Genomic DNA, 11,373 nt, shown 5'->3' on the forward strand with positions numbered 1-11,373 from the left:
AGGTTGCAGTGGAGAAGATGGAGTGAGAGGGGAGAGAAGGCATCAGTGTGCCCAGGGCCCATGGTGGAGCTGGGAAGGAGGACTCTGTGAGAAAGCCATTTCTATGTCCCGTACTGCTTAATTTAGGATTTTAAAGGCCACTGTCCCTTCCATCATGCCTTATCTCATCTAGGACTCCTAATAATCCCAGAAGTAGGAATTAAACATCTCAGTTTTACAGATAAGGAGAATAGGGTTCACAGGGGTTAAGAACACACTGGCAGAAGGACACTGGAAAGTCAGAACTGCAAAGCTGGCCATTGCCAAACTCTGTGCTCTTCCCACCAGGACGAACTGCCTTTACACAGTGGTGGTGTCACCTCCATCAGCTGGTGTCCTTGCTGCTGTATTTTATTATTATCATTTTAACCCATCTCTGACTCCCCTAGCGCCTTGTCACTTACCTAGAACATTTGCACCCATTGCTCCTTGCTGTTCTCAGGGACTCTATTAGGCAGACAGGACAACGCAGGGCCAAAGGCCCCCTCATAACACCTAAGAAAGCCCAAAGCTAGGAAGTGGCAGCAGGGGGCTCTGTCCCCTTTTCATCCCTGATTGTGTATGGCAGAAACTACATCAGATGGGTCAGACTCTAGCAGTTTGTAGTGATGAGCCATGTTGACCTGACAAAACTCTGAGAGTCCCAGGATAAGTGACATGTCTACAGATGGACATCTCTACAGGGTAGAGATACAGCCACCAAATCAGACTGATGGGTCAGAAGTGCTCTTAGCTGGGGTAAGTCACCCTTCTTTGGAGCAGGTCTCTCTTATCCCTTCTTGGGATTCCAGCTCTGGCTGGCTTGGATCACATCCCCCACATTGGTCACCTTACTGTCCCATTCCACATAAGAACATTCTAGTCCTGGAGTCCTGCTGGACATCAGATACCAGGACTGAATCTGTTGGTGTGCTTCCCCTCCACATCCTCTGTGGCCTCCAGCTGTCTCCTAATTCACCCACTGCCCCTGTGAATGGAAAGCAGATGGGCCCATTGTTCTTAGAGTTAACCTTGGTGTCTATACCCTGGACTATCCCTTCCTTCTAAACCCTGCTCAATACCTCTGCCTCCAGGGACTCAGGTACCCCCCGCCCAGACCCGTTTAATCACTATAGAAATGGCCTGGACCCCTGAATTTCTAAGTACTCTAAGAGCTTTCAATATGCACTCAGGGTCTTGAGAAAAACTGTCTTTGAAGAAGGGAGAACAGGACAAAATACAATAGAATTGAATAGCACAGCGCAGCACACAATAGAAAATAGCAGAATGCTTTGTGTATTGTAAGAGCAGGTAGGTATTTTTTCTTAAAAGTTTTGTTTCAATATGTGGTATGTAGATGGGTATGAGTAGACGTATTATCCTTGGTCGGGTAGAGATTTATTTCTTGCTGTAGATGATGATAATGTTTCAACATTTTTAGTTTTGGTTAACATTGCTCCAGTACCGTGCCTTAGCTAGTGATCCTCCCCCGGAGTCAAAACCCCTGCTGGTGAATTCTTCCCTCCCAGGCTCCTCTTCTGCATCCGGCTTCTCAGCCCCAGGCCCAGCCTTGCACAACCACTGCTGTTCACCAAAGTTTCCTGGGGCATCCAGATCTGATTTCCCCTTTGGCTCCTGGTCTGCCACCGCTTGTCACCACCTGCCTTTTCCTTCTGGGTCTTTCCCATCTCTCTCAATTCCCTCTGAAGGTTCCCGTCTCTTATCCTCCCCTCTTCTCTTTGCCAGCCCTGTCTTGCCAGTTGGTGGCTTCAGCTACCTCCCATATGAGACTCGAACTCATCTCCACATTTTCTCTCCCTGAGCCCCTCTGTGCAGTTCACTAGCTGTGTGCTGGTCTCCAGGAAAGGGGACAGGGATGGGGCAAGGGTGACAATGACACTCACCTCACAGTTACAAGGTTTGTTTCGTCAATTTAAGCAGAGAGCAGATATCATCCCCATTTCACAGAGGAAATTGCTGCGACTGAGAGGGACTTTTCCATGGTCTCTTTCCTACTATGGGGAGAGTCCTAGGGTCCATGACCCCAAAGAATTATTCCCTTCACAGCACACTCCAAAACTTCGTGTGCAGCAGTAAAGACTTATCTGGTCTATTCATCTACACTGTCAACCGTAACCGTGGATCATTAAGAACGCTTTCAAAACAGTGATGTCTAGACTCCACCTCAAACTTAATGAGGAAGAATCTCCTGGGAGAGCTTTGAGTTTGTTTTAACATTATATTTTGAAGTAATTAAAGACAACACAGTATAGAAGATAGTTCTGTGCATCTTCTTCCCAGATTCTCCAATAGTAACATCTTTTAAATTCTTTTTTCTTTCTATGACTCTGAGGATCAAGCCTGGGGCCTTGTACAGGTTATGTAAATGCTCTACCAACGAGCTAAGCTAGAGCCTGCGGCCTGATGGTAACCTCTTACACATCATAGTTTATATCAAATCAGGGCATCGATGTTGCTGCAGTCCACAGAGTGTGCTCAGATCTCCCCAGTTACGAGGACACTCACTTGAGTCTATGCAGACAGCTGCATGCAGCGCCAACACCTGTTCCTTTGCTGCGCCTTTGCTGTCAAACTCACTGGGGCTTTGGCTTGTAAAGCTTTCTAGGAATATATTCCTGTTCATGCCACTCATGAATAACTACTGTGCCAACAAACTGCTCTGCCACACCCCCTTTCCCAGGATAATGCCCACATCACCTTGGCCGGAAGTTTGGAACCATCACTGGCCTGCCCTCTTTGGATCCATCCATCCATGGCAGATCCCAAAGATCTTCTTTCATAACATCCTCAGGCTTCTGTCTAACCTTCAGCTCTCACACACTATGTGGTTCCTGGCCTTGGGCCTCTTGTCTGTCTGTCCTTCTTCAGGAGCCTCATGACCCATGTCCTTTCTTCCAGAGACCCCTTCCCCAGCCAGAATTGTAAGGCACAGTCAAGTCTCTCCCATCCCTGACCACCTATTCTTCTTACCAAAATAGTTTGATGATTACCAGCATCAACAAAATAAAGTCTAAATCTTTAAATTCACATTAAGAAATCCTCTGTATCTGACTCATTTTCCTCATCTAAGTTTCTCAAGTACCAGCATCAGCATCTCCTTGCTTTCCATATGGATAAAGTCAAATGGCATCTTTGTGCTGCTCACTGTGGGAAAGTGACAAGTTCCAAGATAGCTTCCTCCTGTGTCTCAGTGTCTCCTTTAGTATACGAGGAAGTGGGGCGGAATGGGGCTTGGAGTGTCTTTTGCTTGGAAATGCGCTCATCCTTGGGAGGGTGGTTCACCACTACTCAGTTCCTCATACAAGTTGTGAGGCAGGCTGAGAAGTGGGACATGTGGGCTCTCTGGCTAACCACTAGGGAATGGGAGCTTCCTTGGCATGTTTTCACTGGGTTCAAACAAGGTGGTCACCAGCAGAGTTGGAAGCTGGGCTCCTTCCCGCATGACAGTCACCTTGAGAAAGATGCTGCCTACTTGCTGACATCTTTAATGCCTTTTCCTTCCTTTGTGTTGGAACAATGAGAGGCAAGTGATGTGATTCACGAGCATCGCCCTTCGGGAAACTCTCAAATCCCCCCACAGCTCTGCTTCGGCAGTTCTACCACATGACGAGAAAATGAAAAGGAAAAATCTCTTATTGAGATGAAATGCATTTCAATTATCTGGTATGATTCAGCTTTAATTGATAACAAATCACAAATTGCCCATCTCATTACAACAGCTGACTCACTGGGAAATTTACTACCTACACTGGAGAATGTTCAGAAGACAATGCAAACTCAGAGACTGTGATCCCGTGATGGGGAGCCACTGTGACCCAACAGATGATTTTTTTTTTAAAGTCAAGCATTATCATCAGCACAGCCATAGATGTGGCCCTATTGAGAGTACTGGTCTCTAAACTGCCTGCATACCTGAGCTTTAAATCTGGAGAATTCTGGGAGTAGAGAAAGGGGAATAAGAGGCTGTGGACTGTGCATCAAAGGGCAGAGGTAGTTGGAGAAAGAGGCAAAGCAAAGAGGCCAACAAGGCATTTGCAGGCTGTTTGGGCCTTTCTTGGGACAGAACAGGGGATCCAGCAATTCAATAAAGAGATTCTGTAGCTCTGTTGCTGTCACTGGGTTCATATCTACCACCATCCCCAACATCAGCAATACCATGGCCTCTACCAGAAGCAGACCATCCTCACTCCTGTTGGTACAACTACAATAATGAACAATTCTGCAGGTGCAGATAAGGAACACCACCAATGAAATGATGAAAGAAAGTGTCTCTGTGTGAGAGGTGGGGTGGACTGCAGCTCATGACATACAGTCGTCTTGAATGTGTTTCGAGAAACATTCATTAGTGCTGTGTGGCCTGATGGTATGCACAGTATGAAATGCATTCTTATCATATTGCATTGGAAAGTTACAAAACACACACACACACACACAGAGAGAGAGAGAGAGAGAGAGAGAGAGAGAGAGAGAGAATGAATCAGCCACTAAAGACCAGGTCTCTCTGGGAAGCACAAGAACCTTTCATGCAATGACCACCATGAATCTGCCTCTGAGGTAACACCTCAGAGATGGAACAGCCACTAAGCACCTTGAGAAATGAGACCCCAAAGCTAGACCTTCTATTTGGCCTTTACAGGCCCCCAGCCGGACACTCACTGTTGCTGCTGTTGTCGTCCACCAGGATGATCTCCTTGAGCAGGTGTGGTGGTGTGCGCTCCATGGCCGAGTGGATGGAGCGCAGCAGCACTGAGAGAGCTTCGTTGACGAAGATGAACACGATGCTCACCTCCGGCAGGCTGTCGGGGAATGACAGGTTGCGACATCTGGAAAGAAGAGTGGCCAAGCTCTTGGACCTGCTGGCGACTCCCCTGGAGTCACCCCAGTGAGGGCCCACCTCCCCGAACTTCCTTCAGCCTTGCTGGAGGGTTCAGGAGTCCAGATTCTCCCCAGGGCCTCATCTTTGGTATGCTGAAGATGGGCCCTACAGGACAAGCCAAGAAGTCCACAGTTCCTGAAAGTTTGCACATGTGGGTGTGGATGGGTCATTACAGAGTGGGACCTGAGCACCTAGTGCAGGGCTTGTAAAACTTCTTCTATTTGTAACCCCTTTTCACCCAAAAAATTTTTAAGTGACCCAGAATATATAGGTATATAAAATAGGCATTGAAATAAAACATGTAGTGATAAATCATAAAGAAATCTATTTAAAAATAATTTTTTGGTACCATATACTTTTATATTAAAGATAAAAACTAAATTTGCATATGAATGAGGCAGATTCCTTGTTTCTTCAGCACAATACAATCCAAAGGCATGTTATATTCACATGTGAGGGATTAGGGTAGGACCACACTAAAAGTTTTGCTTTCTGTAGTTAAGCCATTGTGTTTCTATAAGAGGAGAAAACTTTGTATGGACAGTAAAACACTGCAGTCATAAACTACAGTAGTCTTGAATGTGTTTCAGGGAACATTTTGTTCGTGTTCTGTGGCCTGATGGCATACACAGGGCCAAGGGCACATGTTGTCTGTTCAGAGGTGAGGCTGTGGTGAAATCACATGAATCAACATAAGTGAGGGCTGGCAGAAACACATCGATCCATCACATGCTTGATTTTTTAATGAATATATTGTTGTGCATTCAGAACTTTTACTGTTGTCAGATTCTTTACATCCCCCACACGAGTAAGTGGCTCTGTGTGGAACTGTGATCCACACATTAAGAGGGTTTGACTTAGCACAGCATGTAGCCTTTGACTTAGCACAGCACATAGCCAATGGAAGATTCTCCTGGAACATTTTCTGGAAAGGCAGCTCAACATTTCTAAACCAATATTTGAAAAATGCAGCCAAAGGAAGTCCTTAGAATTCCCAATGGCAACGCCCAGGGGAGGTCAGACCTTAAGTGGCTATTCTCAGGAGGGAGCTGTGACTCTTCCCAGAGGCATATCTCTGCTAAAACCACTCCCTTCACTCCAGTGGGAGTTCCTCATACCCTATTCCTGCAGAGATCCAAGAGAAGGTAGAGTCAGAGTCTCAACATACAGGAGAGATGGAAGGACCAAGTTCACTGTCTCCCTACTCAAGGGCTACACCAGGAGTTAACCACCAGGGTAGAAATCCAGCCGTGATCTTCTGACATCTGCACCAGTGCTCCTCCTTAAGGAAGAAATCACTGTGAGAGAGGCTGGCCCTGACTGGCCCATTTCTCCCAGCTTCCTGAAACCATTAAGAGAGGCCATTATCTGACTGACTAGAAGTGTGTCACTCCACATAGGAAGAGAAACACACAGCCCCGAAAACAAATCCCACAAGAGGCCAGACAAGAAGGGCGTGCTTCCAATGGTGATTCTTTTGCCCCAAAGAGCAGCCTTGTGGGCAGGAACCCCTTGCTGGTACCCTTCCCTGACAAAAGAGAAGCTGTTCAGTACTAAGCCTCACCTTGAAGACAGCTGAATGAAAAGAGAGGGCCCTGAGCTCGGAGAGGAAGGTGCCCATACCCTCTACCTGGCACCAAAGGCTGCAGGGCTCTAGGGCTGGTGACTACATTCTGTTCCATTGTTCCAAAGCAAGGTGCGGCCAAGTTAGAACACGTGATAATGAGGGTAGCAGGCAGAGCTTCTGTTCGTGGTAATTAAAGTGCTGCAGGATAGGAATGGGCCTGCTCTTCCTAATGAGGAAGGCTGCAGGATAACCAGATTGAGCAATTTGGAGAAATCACCATGGGGTCCCAGCCTGCTTAAGAGCAGGAGATTAATAAACTAAAATCACCGTCTCTATGGTTACCAGAAATTTACAGAAACTTCTCCCATTCTATTTTCAGCTCTCCTTCTTGCTCACCAAAGGGAGGTGGGGGAAGTGAATGAGTTGGGCCTTTCCCCAAATCTACTTCCCACTTGCCATTTTAATAAAACAATCAAGTTAACAACATAGACCGTGTTCATTCTTGCACTTAATGGAATAAGTGTGTACTGAGCTTCTGACAGCTGGCAGGTGTGATGCTAGGTGCTGAGCACATAACAGAAAACAGACAAAGTCCTTGTCCTCATGGGGCTTACCCTTTCACAAGAGAAACCGACACAGAAGCAGGCGCTATGAAACAAAGCGGTGTGGGATACAAGAACAGCCACGATGCCTGGGCAGCTGTTCCAGGAAGTGGCCAAGTAGAGACCTTGGCCACCATGAAGAGGGAAGATCTGACCAGATTTTAAACATTGTGCCCAAGTGAAGAATGCAACGATCCCAGGGGCCAAGGGGACAGAGTGGTGGCTGGAGAGGAGGCAACCAGCTCACCTAACCACAGTGAAGGGAAGACAGCAGCGGGGGCTAAAGGGAGGGACATCAGTGAAAAGCCAACACTGGGACGACATCTTCGATCATCATACCCTTACACCCTTTCTAAAACTTTTTTTTTTCTACAGTGAATGCAATTTTAATAATAGTGGTGAAGAAGTTGGTGGCAGATAGCCAAGTGATTCTGCTGACTAGAGCTTATTTATGGTGGGCAACCAAGACTAGCAGCTGGGCTTTCCCTGGGCATGGAAACAGGAGAAAACTGACACACAAACAACTTGCTAAGTGCATGTTAAACGGAGTGCCACACATGGTCAAAGAGAACATGGGTCTTGTTCTTTATCAAGGTCGGTACAATGGACAGCTCCCAATAAGGGAGTCTATGGTAAAAGAGCAAGTTCACTGTCCTCTCTGGTAAATCTGGGGAGCAATGAAGCCCACAGTGTAGACCTCCATACCTCACCCAGGGCTGCTTGTGAGCTGAGCTCCCAGGTTCTCACTTCTGCCTCTTTATGTTGTTTTTCAAGGAGAGGGGTTAACTACCTTCCCCAGTCTCCCCCTTTCTAAGAAGGTCCATTTAAAAATTTCCCTGTCACAAACAGTCATAGTGGTCCCTGTAAACTTGTCTCCTCCTGATCATTATTTTCACATGAAAGGTTTCTGAACAGAAGGTTTTCATATGAAAACTCTTTTGTACACAACAGAACCCTAATATACTGCATCATATCCATATGTATTTATTATCTCTCCCTATGCTCCAATGAATGAAACTCGCTAAGAGCAAGGACTTTGCTTTTACAGCTCTGATATCTTTCCACTATCAACGAGGGCTTGGTACACAGTAGATGGACAGTGATTTGGGGGGGCATGAAATGAAGCTAGCAGGTTTATTTTGTGTAGCGCCTACACTATAGGATGAAAAAATTATCTGAAAGAATTTTCTGTGCAAACATAAGGTTCTTTTACTGCAAGTGCAATGAACAGAAGCTTCTTCACTGCAAAAATGCCCTGCACACTTTGCCTGTCTTCCAACCAGCACCTCATCACCACCAAGCTTCACAAGATACACACCATGACTAAGCCAGGGGAAAACTCCTCTGGTTTGCCTGGACTTCTCCAAGTTTTAAAGTGCTGAATGCTTCATACATACAAGTCAGGATGGCTGGTCACCCTGGACCATGAACTTCTTGAGGGCAGGGACTAGCCTTGTTCACAGCCTCCTACTGCTGCCCAGAACAGTGCCTGGCAAACAGCAGGCATTCTGCTGACTTGTTGAATGATTTTTCTTTCAAATTCCCCTAACCATGCATACACAGCATATATATGTATGCAGTCATGGTTCTAATTTTCCCACCTGCCATTGAAGAAGAGCTTGCATGACTGAGGGAGAAAGCAAAGGAGAAAAGGAACATGTCAAACGATGTGTGGACACTTAGGGTCTGGACAGATGGCTGAGGGGTTAAGAGCACTTTTTGATCTTGCAGAGGACCTGGGTTCAGTTCCCAGCACCCACATGGAGGCTAACAATGGTCCATAACTCTAGTTCCAGGGGATCCGATGTCCTTTTTCTGATCTCCATGGGCACTGCACGATATTGGTGTGCTTACACACCTGCAGGCAATACACTCATAGAGACAAAATAAAAATAAAAAATAGTTTTTAAAAAGGATGTGTGAACACTCATTGGTCATGGCCTTAATTGTCACTGCAGGACACTGAACTTGGGACAGATGGCTTTGTGCCACAGCCAGAGCCCTGCAATAGAAACATACTTCCAAGAACTGTCACAGAAAAGGATCATAAGGGATGCAAGCTCTGCCCTACAATACAGCGGGCTTCTCCCACCAGCTCAGTACTCATCTTGTTGACAGCCTCTCACATGTGCACTGCTGAGCTGATCTCATCTTGTGCTTTGACTATGAAACGACCCCATATATTCATGTGTTGAATGCTTGGTCACCAGGAGTACACCTTTCCAGGCTCTGTTTAGTCTTCCTCACACTCTGCTTCCTGTCCATCATGAGGGGGGAACAGTTGCTCCTTCCCCATCCTCCTGTCGCCATGTTCTTCACCATGGAGCCATGTGGCCATGGGTTAAACCCTCTGAAACAATCCTTCCCCACTTGGGTATTTTCTGTCAGGTGTTTTGGTTATAGGCATATAAAAAAGTAACCAATACACCTAGCACCTGGGTCCTCCAGGATGAGGCAACCATGCCTTCTGGTTCACACCTGCACCCTTCCAGGATTCTTCCCCAGAGTATTCCTCTTAGCTTTTGTTGCTGTGACAAATACCTGAGAGAAGTCAAGTTGAAGTGAGAAAAAGATTATTTTGGCTCATGGTTTCTAAAGTTTCAGTCTATGGTCATCCAGTCCGATTGCTTTAGACCTGTTACAGCACAGAACACCATGGTAGAGGAAAGCTGCTTACTTCATGGTGGACAAGAAGCAAAGAGAGACAAGACAGGGTCCCAATATCTCCTTCAAAGCCATATCGTCAATAACTTGACTACTTTCTATTAGGTCCTTTCTCTGGAAGGCTCTACTACCCTCCAATAGCACCACAGCTTGGTAAGCAAACCTTCAATACATTGACCTTTGGAGGGCACTCCATACGCAGACTAGCTTGGCACCACCCTCCCATCTACCCTGGATGATTGCCCCTACTCTTCTGCTTCTCCATTCACTTCTACACTGAAGGGAATCAGGTTGTGGAATTCTAATGAGGCACACAGATATCACCAGCTTGTGCTTATCTAAGCTCCTTGAGGACACTTAACTGAATAAGAACCAGCCCTTACTCAACTGAGAAGAAGCACATTCCCCTATCAAATAATGCCCTTCATTAGACTTTTATTTTTCACTCTTGTTCAAAGTCAAGCTATTTTCTACTAGAGATAAAAACAAGGTGTAGTGGAAAGGGAGTGTTGGGATTGTCTAATAAGCTGAAATTGATGGTGGTGATAAAATCCACTTCATTGATCTCTGCACACAAAGGGAGAGGCGGGGACAGGGTGCAACAACTTAGGGAGTCTCTCTGCAATTTGACTCTAGATTGTTGAGTCATCTAGGAGACAAGTGTCTAACAAGAATTTCAGGGTCATTACCCTGGGAGGAAGAAAAGAATTGGGGCACAGACTGAAGCCAAGCCTGGCTCTTGGGCACCAGATAAGAAAACCAGCCCTTGTCCCCTGCAGTTAGACAACCCCTTATGTTGGACTGGCAGGTCCTCCCTTTCTTTGACCTCCACAATCCAGTAAGATCCTATTCCATAAAGTGATTAACAGGGTTGGTTGACGTGCCAGGAGCGAGGATCAGGCACATCTCTTCCAGAATGAGGTCAAAGGAGGCTGAACTGGATCCAGTCCATCTGCCAAAACCTTTGGAAACTGGGCTTGACTATGTCAGGATTCTAACAGTGCAGCTGAAGGACTGACCTGGGCCAAGCAAGTGAGTGTGTGACACTCTCAGATAACCACTTCCTGACGTGGGTTGTCCTGGCCATTCATTCTTCCCAGACTTCTCCCAAGAGGCCCTCCCCTCTCAGCTACAGTTGAAGGACTGACCTGGGCTAAGCAAGTGAGTGTGTGACACTCTCAGATAACCACTTCCTGATGTGGGTTGTCCTGACCATTCATTCTTCCCAGACTTCTCCCAAGAGGCCCTCCCCTCTCAGCTACAGTCAGCATACAGGGTTGAGGTGAATCATTAGTCTCCTGAAGCACAGACCCAGGAAGAACACGTGACTCCTAGAGACCAGCAACACCCTGCTGGCCCTTCAGGGTGACCAGTGTCCTTGTACCAGCCAGTGTCCTCTTACCAACCACTGTACTCCATGCATCCACAGAACTTTCATGATGCTCCTGTGGCCTCACTTGAGAACACTTCTAGTTTCTAGACTTTTCCTTATTAGGTGTACTCCTATATCTATCAGCTCCCAGGATATTGGAGACCCAAGAATGAGGTAAGGTGAGGGTTCTCAATGGGCATGAGAACAGTCAAGATCTTCCCTCCCTCTGGCTAGCATCATGTCTCCATAACCT

The 11,373-nt window shown here is 46.5% G+C and overlaps 1 protein-coding gene across 2 annotated transcripts in view; it reads right to left on the reverse strand.

Annotated features, from left to right (window-relative positions):
* Galnt18 (polypeptide N-acetylgalactosaminyltransferase 18) overlaps positions 1-11,373 on the reverse strand; it is a 368,839-nt gene that overhangs the window by 158,482 nt on the left and 198,984 nt on the right. For both annotated transcript variants that reach the window (XM_008853482.2, XM_008853485.2), the window contains exon 3: positions 4,696-4,862. In XM_008853482.2, coding sequence (XP_008851704.1) covers positions 4,696-4,862 — 167 coding nt within the window. The remainder of the gene's footprint in view (positions 1-4,695; positions 4,863-11,373) is intronic.

Source organism: Nannospalax galili, unplaced genomic scaffold (assembly GCF_000622305.1).
Source record: "Nannospalax galili isolate Female #2095 unplaced genomic scaffold, S.galili_v1.0 scaffold44, whole genome shotgun sequence".
Lineage (NCBI taxonomy): Eukaryota > Metazoa > Chordata > Mammalia > Rodentia > Spalacidae > Nannospalax > Nannospalax galili.